This window comes from Triticum urartu, chromosome 1A (assembly GCF_056163025.1).
Source record: "Triticum urartu cultivar PI428250 chromosome 1A, HENAU_Tu73, whole genome shotgun sequence".
Lineage (NCBI taxonomy): Eukaryota > Viridiplantae > Streptophyta > Magnoliopsida > Poales > Poaceae > Triticum > Triticum urartu.
The window spans coordinates 293,116,192-293,132,801 of NC_141873.1; the positions used below are offsets into that span (position 1 = coordinate 293,116,192).

At 43.8% G+C, this 16,610-nt stretch overlaps 1 protein-coding gene across 1 annotated transcript; it reads left to right on the forward strand.

The window, feature by feature from the left end:
• The first annotated feature begins 5,401 nt into the window (after nt 1–5,401).
• Nucleotides 5,402–13,219, forward strand: LOC125507519 (Ran-binding protein in the microtubule-organising centre protein). Its single transcript, XM_048672081.2, has 12 exons — nt 5,402–5,786; nt 5,880–5,981; nt 6,902–6,982; nt 7,507–7,616; nt 7,706–7,841; nt 7,916–8,014; nt 9,994–10,099; nt 10,257–10,576; nt 10,656–10,838; nt 10,928–11,125; nt 11,415–11,729; nt 12,811–13,219. The coding sequence occupies exons 1-12, from the start codon at nt 5,472–5,474 to the stop codon at nt 12,901–12,903; spliced, it is 2,058 nt and encodes a 685-aa protein (XP_048528038.1). The 5' UTR covers nt 5,402–5,471; the 3' UTR covers nt 12,904–13,219.
• Nucleotides 13,220–16,610: the final 3,391 nt, after the last annotated feature.

Genomic DNA, 16,610 nt, shown 5'->3' on the forward strand with positions numbered 1-16,610 from the left:
TGGGTAAATGAATTACTGTCGAGCAATTGATAGAATTGAGCATAGTTATGACAATATCTAGGTATGATCATGTATACAGGCATCACGTCCGAGACAAGTAGACCGAAATGATTCTGCATCTACTACTATTACTCCACACATCGATCTCTATCCAGCATGCATCTAGAGTATTAAATTCAAGAGAACAGAGTAATTCTTTAAGGAAGATGACATGATGTATAGGGATAAACTCATGCAATATGGTATAAACCCCATCTTTTTATCCTCGATGGCAACAATACAATACGTATTGGTTCCCTTTCTGTCACTGGGATCGAACACCGCAAGATTGAACCCAAAGCTAAGCACTTCTCCCATTGCAAGAAAGATCAATCTAGTAGGCCAAATCAAACTGATAATTCGAAGAGACTTGCAAAGATAAACCAATCATACATAAAAGAATTCAGAGAAGAATCAAATATTGTTCATAGATAATCTGGATCATAAACCCACAATTCATCGGATCTCGACAAACACGCCGCAAAAGAAGATTACATCGAATAGATCTCCAAGAAAATCGAGGAGAACTTTGTATTGAGATCCAAAGAGAGAGAAGAAGCCATCTAGCTAATAACTATGGACCCATAGGTCTGAAGTAAACTACTCACACATCACCGGAGAGCCCATGGAGTTGATGTAGAGGCCCTCCGTGATCAATGCCCCCTCCGGCGGAGCTTCGGAAAAGGCCCTGAGATGGGATCTCTCGAGTGCAGAAGGTTGCGGCGGTGGAATTAGGTTTTTGTAGTGCTCCTGGATGTTTGGGGGTACGTGGATATATATAGGAGGAAGAAGTACGTCGATAGAGCAATGGAGGGCCCATTAGGGTGGAGGGCGCGCCCTCTGCCTCGTGCCTTCCTCCCTTGTTTCTTGACGGCCACTCCAAGTCTCCTGGATCACGTTTGTTGAGAAAATCACGTTCCCGAAGGTTTCATTCCGTTTGGACTCCGTTTGATATTCCTTTTCTTCAAAACCCTAAAATAGGCAAAAAAACAGCAATTTGGGATGGGCCTCCGGTTAGTAGGTTAGTCCCAAAAATGATATAAAAGTGTAAAATAAAGCCCATTAACATCCAAAATAGATAATATAATAGCATGGAGCAATCAAAAATTATAGATACGTTGGAGAAGTATCAGCCTTGCAAGCAATGTGACTAATGAGTTAGTTGCGGGATGATGCATTACGGAACGGGTAAAGAGACTTGCCGGTAACGAGATTGAACTAGGTATGAAGATACCGACGATCGAATCTCGGGCAAGTAACATACCGATGACAAAGGGAATGACGTATGTTGTTATGCGGTTTGACCGATAAAGATCTTCGTAGAATATGTAGGAGCCAATATGAGCATCCAGGTTCCGCTATTGGTTATTGACCAGAGATGTGTCTCGGTCATGTCTGCATAGTTCTCGAACCCGTAGGGTCCGCACGCTTAACGTTCGATGATGATTGGTATTATGAGTTATGTGTTTTTGATGACCGAAGTTTGTTCGGAGTCCCGGATGAGATCACGGACATGACGAGGAGTCTCGAAATGGTCGAGAGGTAAAGATTGATATATTGGAAGGTTATATACGGACACCAGAATGGTTCCGAAGAAGATCGGGGATTTTTTGGAGTACCGGGAGGTTACCGGAACTCCCCGGGAAAGTTATTGGGCCTAATGGGCCATAGTGGAGGAGAGGAGGCAGGCCACATGAGGTGGGGCGCGCCCCCTTGCCCCAATCCGAATTGGACAAGGGGAGGGGCGCGGTCCCCCTCTTTCCTTCTCCCTCTCCCTCCTTTCCCCTTTTCCCTCTCCGTTGGAAGGAAAGGGGGGCGAATCCTACTAGGCTTGGAGTCCTAGTAGGACTCCCCCCTTGGCGTGCCTTCCCCTTGGCCGGCCTCCTCCTCCCCCCTCCTTTATATGCGTGGGCAGATGGCACCCCAAAGGACAACATCAATTGTCTTAGCCGTGTGCGGTGCCCCCCTCCATAGTTTACCACCTCAGTCTTTTTGTCGTAGTGCTTAGGCGAAGCCCTGTGCGGATCACATCATCAACACCGTCACCACACCGTCATGCTGACGAAACTCTCCCTCGACCCTCTACTGGATCAAGAGCTCGAGGGACGCCATCGTGCTGAACATGTGCTGAACACGGAGGTGTGTATGTTCGGTACTTGGATCGGTTGGATCGTGAAGACATTTGACTACATCAACCGCGTTACTAAACACTTCCACTTTCGGTCTACGAGGGTACATGGACATCCTCTCCCCTCTCGTTGTTATGCATCTCCTAGTTAGATCTTGCGTGATCATAGGATTTTCTTTTTGAATTACTACGTTCCCCAACACTGGAGTTATATCTGGGGATCTGAGGATTTCTCTTCATCAAAAGCATGTACTTGCATGATTGGAGTTAAAACTGTTCCACCCCACTTTCAGTGGGTTTGGAGTAGCTCATGCCAACCCAAGCACAAGATACTCTTTTGGATAGTCCTGCATGACAGAGTCAACACTAGAAATCTGCTAAGAAGGATGACATTTCATCTGGAATCATACAATTGTGCCCTCATGAACTGTCAACAGGAGGAAACATTATTCCGTCTTTTTAGGGATGCCCTTCTCTGCTTCATGTTGGAATTTTGTTTGTCCAAGTAGAGCCACTACCATGTCTGTCCTGGAGGCCATTAAAGATATGAAGGACAAGATTGCACTTCCTTTTGCAATGGACATCATTATCCCGGCAACTTGGGCCATCTGGATAACTAGGAACAACTTAATCTTTCAGCAAATCCAGCCCTAATTTTAGAAATAGAAAGACACTTACTAGATGGAGCTTAATTTGCTAAAACATAGAATGAAGAAGAAGTATGCATCTCTTTTCCAATCATGGCTAGAGACTTTGATGTAATGTTAATTTTTGTTTCCTTTTCCCATAGCTACCTTTTTAGTTCTCTTAGTGTAGTTTAGTTTTCTTGCTTTCTCTCTCCTTTTCCTTTTCCTTGTTTTCTCTAGCTTATCTCAAGCCTTATAAGACCTACCCTTGTGGTTTTCTAATTTTATAAAAACTGCAGCGGGGATTTTCTCCACTGTGTATAGTCAAAAAATTGGGCCAACAACCTCGACCACGATGACATGCATCTCATCATTTTGACACCTTGATCGGAAGCAAGGCCGGTACAACCGACATCCTTGAGGGTAAGGCGACGTGAGGTATCCGTTCCGTCATAGCTTATCTTCCATTGCCGTGCACTTTGATAGCTCTTCCACCCTTTCTGAATACCTTTGCTCCTATCGATATTAGCTATTTGAGAACAGTTGGGCCTCATGAACTTGTGCGCCATAGTGATAGCTTATGAATCTTATTGTGTGCTATAGTTACTCCGTGTATATGTTGTAATAGTTGTCTTACATAGTCAACCAAGTCACAAGGTAAGTGGTAAAAGGAAGAGAAAGTTCAAAAAAATAAAGGGCGGCAAGAGAAATATATAATATGGTTTATAAGCAGAAGATTTGAGCAACAAAGATACTTGTGCCAACGATAAATTGGATAGAGAAACATTACACTTGTTCTTGTAGGTTGGTGCCAAGTTCACGAATCTAGCCCTCAAGAGCAATCGAGTTGGTGTCTCTTTGTCCTGTTCAACATGAGCATTGGTCTTCGTTAGGCAATTTTGTCTTTCTCATTTCTTTGGTTGCACTAGCCCCACTTTTCTTTGTGTGTGTGTGTGTGTGTGTTTCCATTGCTATATCTCTATTTTGTGATTGCTGAACGCCACATGTGCATGGCCCATGCACGTAGGATTTTCTAGTTGTTGTAATCTTAATTACCAAACGTCCCACTTGTCCTCCAAATATTTCCCATGTAATTAGGATCATAGACGTGGACGTCGTGACTCATTGTACGTGCTATATATGTGCATCATATGTTGTGAATACATGTGGATTGCACCATTTTATTCTCTACTTGTATCTCATTTTCAATCATTTAGATCTTACCCAACTTATATCTTGATCCACTTGTTGCCTTATTTTGTGCCACTAACCCTACCAAACCTCACATAAAGCGTTATGTGTAGGTATTTTCAGTTTACTAGTTGACGATGTAAGCTATTTGAAGTTAATAAAGCTAGCTATGAATGCTTTCCCATAAAAAAACTACCAAGCTCCACATTAAGCGTTGTGTGTAGGCGTGCTAGCCTTTGGATTAGGATCACTATCAAGCATTGCCCCCTTTCTCATTGACAATCTTGAGGTCTCTTGATTTGTCAACGACATGAGAAAGAGGTGCTTTGCTATTATTCATTTTCTTCTACTCACACCTTGCTCGAATGTCACTATGGATAGAGAAGGTACATCTCGTCCGGTCTACGATGGCCACGAAGATGTGCATTACTACGTCTCCGAGGCTCACCATTCGACCTTCAAAGAGCCATGAATGACACCAATACCATATTGCATGAGCGCATTCATGATCTCTTATTCGACGGGCGCGTCACGATGTGCGAATCTAAAACTCCCACAAAGACTACTTACACGTGAAGATGGAAGCACAAACGAAAACATCCAAGACTTGTTCAACAATAGTGTTGTGACGATGCAACCGATGTTGCATCATGGGGTGCCGCGAGGTTGTGCGAGCAGAGAGAGGGGGGGCAGGGTGAACAGGAGAGAGACGCGAAATGAGTGGACGTGAGAGGACTTCAATCTAATGGTCACACACGATCGATGTGTGGCTTGGGTTGGTCGACGAATGCTTGTGTGCCAATCTGTGGCTTGGGTTGGTCGACCAATACTTGTATGCCATCTCGCTGCGGACATTTGATGAAGACACCACATGCACCTTGCTATGGAGGGAAACATTGCATCCCACTAAAAATATATTCTCTTTTAGTGAAAAACACAAGATATCGAACCTGATACTTGACCCTATTAGTAAATGCGCACGTGCGATGCACATTGATATTAGTGAGAAAATTAATTGCACATTGATATTAGATGGACATCAGATGCATATTAATTATTTGATTAACACAAACGTTAATATTTGATATGATATTAATTGCATGTTAAATATGAGAAGTGCTCATCATTTGAGCAATTTAGGCTATTAGATTGACTTGATCTGATGTTCGAGATTAGTTAGATATGTTTCTTTGATTATAGATACAGATGTACTCGATATAATTAACCTTCTAACCATTGAACGTTATTATTGCATTTTCTTCTCTACCTATGATTGTGGCTTCCTTATTCTAGACCCGGGACTCGTATCATTATGACACCAAGATTGTCACCGATTAATAAGAAAAAAAAAAGAAAAAAAACCTATCAGTTCGTTTTCGTTACACGTAGGCACCCGACCCTGCTACCTTCCACCGACTTCATCATCTCAACTTCCCAATCCCACCCGTCCCCCCTAGCCCCACGCCACCGCCATCTCCTCGCCGGCGATGGACCCGCTGCCCCCTTCGCCGGTGAACTGGGACTCGCTCGACGCTCTCGTGCTCGACTTCGTCAGATCCGATCGCCTCATCGCCCCTCCCGCCTCCCCATCGCCGCCCTCATCCCCATCCTCCTCCACCACCACCGCCACCTCCTCATCCCCATCCACCTCGACCTCCTCGTCGTACTGCTCGCGCATCCTCATCCGCCGGGCCCGTCGCGCGCTCGAGGCTGGCGACGTCGACGCCGCCCTCGCGCTCCTCCGAGCTCACGCCCCTGCCGCGTTACTCGACCACCGCCTTCTCTTTCATCTACACAAGCAGGTACCTAAACTCTCTCTCTCTCTCTCTCTCTCTCTCTCTCTCGTTTTATGTTTTCCGGCACGCAGGCAGGATGTCAATTGTGTGGTTGTGCAGAGATTCGTGGAGCTGGTGAGGCGGGGTACGGAGGCAGACAGGGAGGCGGCGCTCGACTGTCTCCGCACAGCTCTCGCACCCTGTGCTCTCGACGCTTACCCTGTGAGTGCTGCATCGACTCCCTTCCTCTCGCCTTAAGAGCCCTTGAATTGATTGATTATTGCACTGCCTTGATTTCCGGTTGGGTACACTAGTCTGCATGTGTCCGGTTGGATCACATGAATTTTGCGCGAACCTTGTCTGGAAGTAGGACTTCGGTAGCAAGTTTGCACCATTTGGTATCTTATAGGATTTCTTTGAGCAAATATATCGGAATAAGATGCTGCAACAAACTCTTTTTTTATTACTTTCACTAAATTCCTCCGTAAAGCTGTACTTATGTTTTCATACAAGCACTGAAAATAGAATTGAATTACTAGAGGCCCGTGCACTATGCCATGTTCCTATTTGAGAACACAATTTCCAGTTTTTTCCTTTTCCAGCTCGGGGGGGGGGGGGGGGGGGGGGGGAATGAGAGATCTATTAGACACTCACATGTTGAACACAAATACTAAAAAAGTAGAGGGTATCCTGGCGTCCTTCCAGTAATGAGCTGTTGTGAATTAGGGGTAGAAATCCATCAGGCAGAGGATGTATGCTAATGACCTGACGTACAATGACACTACGGGAAGCATGTCATTGCTTGCGTGTCTGTGCTAGGCTAATTTATTAACAGACTACTTCAAATGTCTATGAATTGCTGTGTAGCAGATGCTACATCTCAGCTTGCTGTTGCTCCTGTCGGCCCTAACTACTGTTGTGTCCGGTGTCCACTGCCTGCGTTGAGGAGGCATGTATTGTAGCCTAACTGATATGTCATATCATCAATGTGAACTATCCTGTGATATGTTTTTTTTTTTTACTTTACTATCGTCAAGTTCCTACATATTCGGATATAGTCACCTGTATTTTTTGTCATTCATATTCATTGTGTTCGTTTGGATTTTGCATAATGAATATTGGTGTGTTGGTATGTTCCAAAGGAAGCTTACGAGGAATTCAAACATATACTGCTGGTTTTAATATATGACCAAGATGATCAATCTTCCCCAGTCGTCAATGAGGTATGCACAATCCTAACCGTCCATATACACTTTTAATAATAATTACAAGGTAGCTTAGATTTGCTCATCATTTCTGTTTTGAGTATATCTAGTTCTTTAAGTAGCGATTTAGAGGTCCTTTTTCGCTGTTACTAGACTTGAGGGGAAAGAAAGCTTTAACTGTCAATGTAAAGTAAGGATTCTGAATTACTCCCTCAGGCCCAAAATAAGTGTCTCAATTTTATACTAACTTTAGTACAAAGTTGTACTAAGGTTGAGACACTTATTTTGGGACGGAGGGAGTATTTACTTATCCAGATAGCTTTTGTCTGCTTTTGGTTCATGGACAGTTTTCTGTGTATAACTAGAGTGTCTTTAAGATTGACCTACTCATGCTATTAATTGCTATGTTTGTTACTTTGTGGAACCTCTATTTTCTGATGGGAGAATGCTATTTTACATCTTCAGCTTTATTGCACTATGTGCAAGCTGTTACTTTTTGATATATGACATATTTCTTCCTGTTGGAATTCTTTGCTCGACAGTGGTCTATAAAGAGGAGATTTGAACTTGCTGGGTTGCTATCATCCATATTAAGAGCTCATTTACAAGCTTATGATCCTATTCTCTCAATGTCCTTAAGATACTTAATAAGGTACATCATATGTTACATCCTCATATTGTCTAACATGGGTTGCTAGGCTACTGCCTCATCGTCTGACAATCTTACAACATTTTGTAAAGCATTCACAAAGTATTCTGCTCGCGCCAAGGAGTTTCATCACCTATATCTGATCTAACTGAGCGGCTACTCTTCGAGGACCGTGATCCGCCTGCAGTTACCCAGGAATGTTCAGTAGAAGCACCACCATTTGACGAGGCAAGCTCTTCTTGGTAACTGTTAATTATACTGTACTATGCTCCATATGCCAGCTTTTAATAATCAACTCTTAGGTTGATGTTCAAGCCCTAGCACATGCGGTTGAGTTGACAAGACAAGGCGCTATCGACAGCTTGAAGTTTGCAAAAGGAGATTTGTATCAAGCATTTCAGGTCTTATTACCAAATAAATTGAGTATAAAATTATTTAGCTATGAATATGGATATCTGTGTTACCACTTCCATTTCAAATACCTGTCAAAGGGATAAAAATGTTTTGGATTTTCTTGCATGTGTAAAAGCTGCACCTTTAGTGAGTTTGTTACTCCTTCAATTGGGTTGTCAATCAAAGCACTATTTTTATTGGCTGGATATATATACTCCCTCCGTTCCTAAATATAAGTCTTTTTAGACATTTCAAATGAAGTACAACATACGGATGTATGTAGACATATTTTAGAGTGTAGATTCATTCATTTTGCTCCGTATATAGTCACTTGTTGGAATATCTAGAAAGACTTATATTTGGGAACGGAGGGAGTATTTAAGATGAAGTCCACAAAACAGCTACTTCTAAAAAAAATCGTCCCCCCCTCCAACTATCAAAACTGTTCACTTATCCCACCTATGCTATTCCATTAGTTTTTTGTGGTACCTTCAACTATCAAAATGTTCACTTGTCCCATGTTGGCAGTCACATCACTGCTTTTGTCTACTAGCTACTCTCTTCCCATTCTTCCTTTGGTGTCCCTCTTTTCCACTTTTGACCTCTCTTTCCTAGCATGGGTGCTTCTGGCAACCTCTTCCATGCAGCTTCAGCTGAGGCAAGGCCACGGGCAGAATGGGGCATGTGAGGACTCCATTCTCTGTTGTCTCTCATGAGCTCCGTTATGTGGAACCGCCGTCAGAGGACGAGTTGCTGAGGGACCAACAACACAGCACGACGCCTTTGATTGAGGATTTGTGATGCTGTGCTAAAATCTCTCACTCGTCTACATCCTGCCTGCCACCAAAACCGCTGCATTCCACCCCACACCAAGATTCTGTGATGTAACAATGATTTGTCTGTTTGGGCATTTCCTTGAGCATGGTTGCAGTCGCACGCATGCTGCAGGCAAGGAGCCCTAGCTAGCATGGACTAATTTCATAAGCAAGCAAATTAATCACAAGCTTCAGAAATTAGCATCTGAGCAAGCAAATGGAACAGCTGATCTTGGAAGATAAAATTGAGATCCCATAGTTATTAGCTAAAAAATCAGTAGCTCTAATCCTCACAGGCACCCAAATTTGCCAGCAAAGATGGCTCGAGTTGCCACAGCCAAATAGGAGGAGGCTCTAACTAGCTGGATGAAGTTGCAAAAGGATAGGAAGGCATGAGTGCACCCATTGAAGAAGCGGCAAGCCACAGCATGGGTTGTGCTGTGATGTGTGGTGGGGGGTCAGAGAGATTAGAGATTGGGTGAAAAGTTAAAAGGTTTTTATAGTTGTAGGGTAAAAGGCAAAAGCTACTGATGTGTGCTTAGTTGCTTGTTAATACATAACATCTGGAGCTGTAAATATACCCTGGCTTGACCCGGTCTTGATATAAGCTTTGAGCCAAATATCAGGCTCTAGCTCAGTCCATTGAGCCTACAGAACAGCTCAAGCTCGACTCACTGAAAGTTCGAAACAGCTCGAGCTCGCCTCATTGGGGCTCAGCTAAACCACCAAAAAGAATATTACTTATTTTTTTCTTAGCAGTTGTGCCGGTGCGCTAGGCATAGATTTCCAGTTCCAGTGCCTCAGGCCTTCATTCTCTTATAGCCGAGTCATCCAGCCTCACCATTGTACAGCAGCCGGGGTCATACTAAAAAGGTACTGACCATCCTGTTTTTAGCAAGCAATAAATGATGGATCATATGATTCTGTGCTCCTTGTTAGGCGTAGCTTCTTGTGGACTTGGGCTTTAGGAAATCGTGGACGCCCCAGGCCATACAGTAGATGGTATTGCCCATTCCAAATCGAGTTTGAACTGTTTGACGAGAACGAGCTGAATTGACAGCCCTAGCCACAGCAGGCTAGTTCTTTGTTTGTATTTATTATTCGGCAATAATTCCTTGTGCCTTCCTGAATATATAGTATCTGTAATGTAAGTTTACTCTGTAAAATTCCAGAACGAACTGTGCCGAATGAAGATGGACCTGTCACTTCTGGATAAACTTGTACATGAGTACTGTATATACAGGGGAATTGTTCAAGGCTGTTCTCATGCCCTTCCTGGTAAATTACTGAACCTGTAGTTGAGCCTACTTGACAATTTTATGGCTTCAAATACGTACTTCCATATAGTGCTCTCTATTGCTTAGTTGACTCGTAGAATTATTACATTATACTCCTGTGTAGTACTAAAGAGAATCATCTTTTGGATATTTTGTAGGAACTGCTGACATGCAATGCAGTCAAAACATTGATGTTAGTTTCATAAATAATCAAGGAGCCAACAATGAAGCACAGCTTGATTGTGAATCGGCTGGCAAGCAGGATGGCGGTTGTTGCACCAGTGATATTACCCATCATGATTCCTGGTCGAAGAGATTACGAAGGGTTAGAAGCAGTACATCAGGGCAGGGAAGGCGAAAGAGATGGAGAGGTCGAGCAGATGATCTTAATTATGCTTTTGAGACTCCAGTTGATGCAAATCGTGATACCTTGTCTCCTGCCTTTGACATGGACGAAGATGTTGTAATAGGAGAACATGTAAGCTTTGTTTCAAATCATTGTTTTGCATTACACTAAATTTTTCAGAAGTTTATTCATAATAATTTCCCTGTTTTAGGACTCTGTGTTAGATACTGGTTTGTCTGATACTAGGAATATGCAAGATCAGAAGTATGAGGTTATTTTAGAGATGAGGGACCTCACACGCAAAGGAATGGCTTCCAAAGTTGTGGATGAAATAAACAGCATAGATCCTGATTTCTTTTCGCAAAACCCTATTCTTCTGTTTCAGCTAAAACAGGTGTGAGCCCAACATTGTAATCACGTTATTCTGCAGGGCCTTGTAGGTAGGAAGGAAGAACCTTACACATTTTGAATCTACCATTTCAGGTTGAATTTCTTAAGCTAGTAGCTGGCGGTGATCATGTAGCTGCTCTCAAGGTTGCATCTGCGCACCTGGGACCTCTTGCTGCCAGTAACCAAGCTTTACTGAAGCCTTTGAAGGAAACTTTGGTAACACTGATTCAACTCAATGAGGATGTACTCACAAAAGCAGTATCGTTGCCTGTTCTTGCAAGTTCTCTGCAGGTATATTTGATGTTTATATGTTGCAAGTCGATACGAAGTCTCACCTATCAGTGTAATTGGTCTGCATTTTCAATATCTGTTGTGTACTTGTGGTATTAGACTGCAATTTGCCATATCTCCTATGTTCATGATAGAAGACACCATCACCCCTTCTGTGGTTGGTTAGTAGCAGCAGTACAAGGCAAAACTGTGCTGCAGACTGAAATCAAAGTGAAGGAATTGGGGCCGTGTTCCATCGTGTTTATTTAGTGTGAATTTGGATGGTATCATGACATCTTCTCTTCTGTAGCTTGCGATAAGCAGGAGGCTTGGTATTGAAGAACCTCAACTGATGAAGATAGTCAGGACAACACTTCACACACACACCGAATGGTTTAAGCTTCAGATGTGCAAGGACCGTTTTGATCATTTTTTGAAGATTGATTCTCTAAAAGAGATTGATCCACCTGTGAGTCGCACTATGTCCAAGGTTCTTACAGATGAATGTGGAAATGGATCTTCTCAGATCACAACATGCTCAAGTGGCAAGGTGCTGGATGAAGGTAGTAGCCCTCAGGAGTCATCGGAAGTTGTCTGCGATGAAAGCGCTATACTCAAAGTTATGGTAAGTGGTATATATCTTAAAAGCTTTTGTTATTTGCTGCTGATTAACTCCTTTCATGATAAGCCACGGAATTACTTGTTATCACTCGTGTGCCATCGAAATTGGTGCTTTTCATGCCATCAGTGACCGTTAGTCAAAGATTATGTTGGGTGTGGAAGACCCATTTACCCTTTGTGCATGCCAATGTTATCTCCACATTTCTAACTGATTGCACTTCTGCTAATGGCTTCCCCAATGGGTGGCAACATATACAATTCATATTCTCAATCTTACTGTTACTTCTCTTTAAAGGCAAACACCCCTAGTTTGCATTGGACAAATTACTTAATGCAGTAGCAGCAGGAGACGAAGCAATTAACAATAGTTAATTATGCTTAAACTTACAGCGAAAGAGGCTGTAGGAAAGGTGATGTCAATGAGGTTGACCTAAGTTGGATATTATAAAACACTTGGCTAAAGGAGAAATCACATTCTGAGGGCAAATTAAATTGATGGATCTCAATGAATTTGAGTTTTGTGGCTTGGTGTTACACATGGACACCCTTACCAGTAAATCCCTCAGTTCGAATATCTGACGTTTTTACAGTGCACGGTTTTTAGTATGCAGCTTTGACCATTGACCACTACTTTTTGTATGAAGATGGAGGTAAAAGATCACAAAAAATAGTGTGTAACTAATAACTATTTACAATGACAACTTTAATGGTACCGTTTGCACCTAACTTACCCAAAGATTTTTGTACTAGTCAGTTAAAGATGGAGAGGTTTGAGTTTGACGCATGCTTTTTCAAAGGTCATCTAATTTGGAACAGAGGTGGTATTTCTGGTTCATATCTTTTAAATAACTTATCCAGACAAAAGAAGTTCATTCAAATTGTCTGTTTAACGTTGAATAGATTTAGAGTGGATAATGATGTTGAATTTTCTACTTTATATTTATACAATATATATGCTTATGCATGTACTTCTAAGACGAAAATGATATGTGCACTGCGCACAAACTCTGTCAGTACTACCATCTTCCCACCAGTTCCATATATGATTCATCAATTAATCGCTTAGCCTTATCTCCTGTTGGCAGGAATTCCTTGCTTTGCCAAGGGCCGACGCCATCCAACTACTCATCCAGTATAGCGGAAATGCAGAGACAGTGATCCAACAAATCTTTTCATAGTGCCTTGTGTAAAATACCACACATTTTATTTTATTTTAGAAAGCAAACTGTTTCTTCATACTTTTCCTTCTTTAGCTGTATTTGGACTAGGCGCCCATTTCAACCTTGTGTGATTCTCTTTTTGCTCATGTAACACTGAAACTTAGGGGCAAAAAAGTCAGCAAGGACCAAAGAATAATGGAGAAGTAGGAAGTGATTGAAACCGTGGCGGTTGTGGATTTGTGATGCGTTTGCCAGTGGTTTAATCTTTGTTTGGCCTTTTGGTGTATTCTGTGATTATGGAAACAAATGATCATAAAAAACTGACATGGATATACCCTCTGTGTGGAATCATGCAACAAGGTGTTGTACTAGAGCATAAGTATCATGTAATTTTACTCCGTGTGTGGCTGCTTTGTATACCATGTAGAACTTACATATGCTAAATGGTCGTATCCTGGTGTTCTATTGGAATTGATCAAGTCGACTATATCTGTGAGATAAGTCCACATTGTGCCCTGAACTTGTTCTGGAGTTCGTATTACAACCTCGAAAGTTGAAACTTAAGTTTTGTTTGAAAATGCTCCTCAAACTCATAAAATCATTTAAAACACCATGTATGCATGGTTCACTGGTTTTGACCTGGTTTTCTCCCAGTGAATCATGTGTACGTCGTTGAATCCGTTTCCACTAACGTTTTGGGAGTTTCTATTTTTTAGGAGGATAACTGTTTTCCTATCCGTCACCTAAGAGCATCTAAATTCTGATCCTTAAATCCATGCATGTCGATCATACGATACAAGTTGTCCGAATTCAACAGTTTAAAACAAAGCAAAGCAAATCATAGTTCAATAAACCGGACATGCCAAAATGAAATCAATGTCCGAGCGTGAGGATAGCTTCGGATCACTGTCCGGGTGCGTGCTCCGAGCGGAATGTGTCCTGCTCTGCCTGCATTCGGGCTGCCTCCTCCGCCTGCATCAGGGCCACAGCCGCCCTCGCCGCCTCGTACTTTCTACGGTCGTTAATCTCCTTGTCCGCAAGCCACTTCTTCGCATGCTCATCCAAGAGGGTTTCGTCCGCTAACATGATCCTCGCACCCCCCGCTTCCCGTGCGAGTTGCAAACTCTCCATCTCAAGCTCTATGTTGCCAAATATCTTGGCCTTCTCGAGTTCCCATTTGATCGCCGCCTCTTGCTTCTCCAACTCGATCTTCTCCCTCTCAATTTCGAACTTCTTCTCCGCCCTCTTCCGGTCCCACTCCATCCTCTCCTTTTGCGCATTCAACATGAGCTTTTACCTCTCCACCTTCTTGTTCTCCCTCGCCGAAAAAATGCCCATCCATGTGGACGACATTTTTGTAGCCGCGGCGTCACGGGAGGCACGTGCCTTCTCCCACTTGTTTCCCATGACTTGGCGGTTATCCTTTGGCACGGTGGCTTTTCCATTTGTGACGGCAACATTGTCCTCTTCACCGTCCAACCCAACTGATTGGTTGGAGCTTGAGCCATCATTCCTCTTCTTGCTAGACTTGAGATTGGCCACAAGTTGGTTTCACTTTGGCTTGCCATTCAATATGATCCAACCATGGCTAAAAGCAAACGGATTCTTCTCCACCTCGTGAAACAAAATGGCCACCACCGCCGTCTAGTAAACAACATACATATGAGCACGAGAATGCAAACACAAGAAGCATATGCAAATGACGGCAAGATGAAGCAATTGAGCTTACGTGAGTTGCCACTCCCATCCCACTTTGAGGGCGTTTGGTCACTTGACAGTAGTAGCTGGCGTACTTGTTCACTTCCCCTTGAATGATCCCCCAACGATGTTGGAGAGATGCGGCTCCACATACTCCTTTTGTTCGTGATACTCCTTCCAAATTTTCTCCCAATACGTGTTCCCCTTTTGCTTGGTGCTGCATATTGGATCCATCGTTGTGGCCAACCAAGCTTTGACCAACAAGATGTCCTCAAATCTTGAGAGTGTCGGACCTCTTGCCTTCGCCGTCTTGGTATTCTTCTTCTTCTTGCTCAGATTGGGATCGGATGTTGTCCCAACTTCAAATGTGGTGGTGGCCTCCAATTCATACTCCATTTCGGTCGGATCTTCATTGTCATTGTTCATGTTCGACAAGAACGCCTCCTACATGATTATGGTTTGCAAGCATTCATCATGTGCGACATGAACTAGTGGTCTATGCAAAAATCTGATCGAACGGGACCAAAGAAAACGTACTGACTCTTGTTCGGTCATTCCGTCGAACATGTCGAGGGCAGTCGGGGTGCTGCCGCTGCCCATGCTCATCCGCACCTGAATGAGTGTGGCGAGTAACATACGTCGACCACCGGCATCTGCATGGGTGGAAATCTCTCCGGAATGGCCCAGCCGACCGTGGAATCCTCTTCTGTCCCAACGGGGTCGGACGGCGTAATCTGCATCGGTGATCGGATGGAAGGGGTGCGGGGTTCCGGGCATGGCAGAGGAGACAGCTGCTCCATCATGTCCAAACCTCCCTACGATGCTGCCTCCCTCTCTCACTGTCGGTGTCGCCGCAACTTCCGGGCGATGTTCTTCGCCTTGCAAGTCGGAGCCAACGAAGGGACGCCGATGGATGAGGCGGACCGCGTCTCCATAGCGGCGGTCTGGGACGGGCTAGACGACATCTCCGGGGGTGGATCAGGACTGGTGGTGAGGATTGGGAGAAAGGATGGGGGATGGCGAGGATTCCGGTGCAGGAAAGGTTGGATGGTCGACGGGAGGAGGAAGGGTTTGGTGAATTTGATGCAACTTGTGGTGGGGTTGGGCTGTCGGGTCCGACGTGGCGGTCGTGCCCGGGCGCCCCCATATCGGCCCCATATTTGTGCTAGATATGAGGGGTGTCGATCAGCCCAGACGTTTGAGGCCCGTTTAAGGAGCCCGTCTGGGTTGAAATTTCGTGACTAGACAGTGACTGGGCGGCCTGCCTGGGCATATGAGGCGGGTTTGAGGCGCCTGGCTGTAGATGCTCTAAGATCTCCATGCTACTACATTGGTCACCCTTCTTTTCCTTGTCCGACGGTCTGGGTGGTGGGCCAGAGGAGTGGGGCACCCGTTCCTTTTGTTTCCCTACTAGTTATAATAGGTTATTATTTCTCTATGGTTTGATTCCCTGGCGGTATTGACGAGGTAATTGCAGCTATGATATGTTGTAATAAGGTATCTTCGACCTCACCTACCTCGACATTTCCAACCCGACGCCGTTGAAGGGCTAGTATTGGCAATTATTGCTAGATATGTTTATCCTTGTATCTTCGTAGTTGGTCTGTCAATTAAGGGAAGCATTTGGCTGGCTCTTGGTGCAGTGACTTCAACTTCTTTAAAAAAAGTGGTATGGTCCGGTTTCTCCAACCTTCTGGCCTGACAGTGAAGGATTGTAAGCCTGTGCCACGTGGGTGATGCCCAAATTGATGTCTCTTATGCGATTACTAGACCTTGGTTCTATTGACAAGTGGCTATTGTTGTCTTCAAAACCTAGTATGACGAGGGCATTTTCACGTGTCTCTTCCCTCTACCGTTGGTTCAATTCAATTTTCAACCTCTAGCAGGCGGCATACAATCATAGGAAAAGAAAACTAGTCTAGCTCATGGTGTAGTTCCATTATTACCTACTATTTTCTTGACAATTACTAGATATAAGATGCCCTTTGGGTGTCTTTCTTAAAACATGCCACCTCACCTATTTTTCT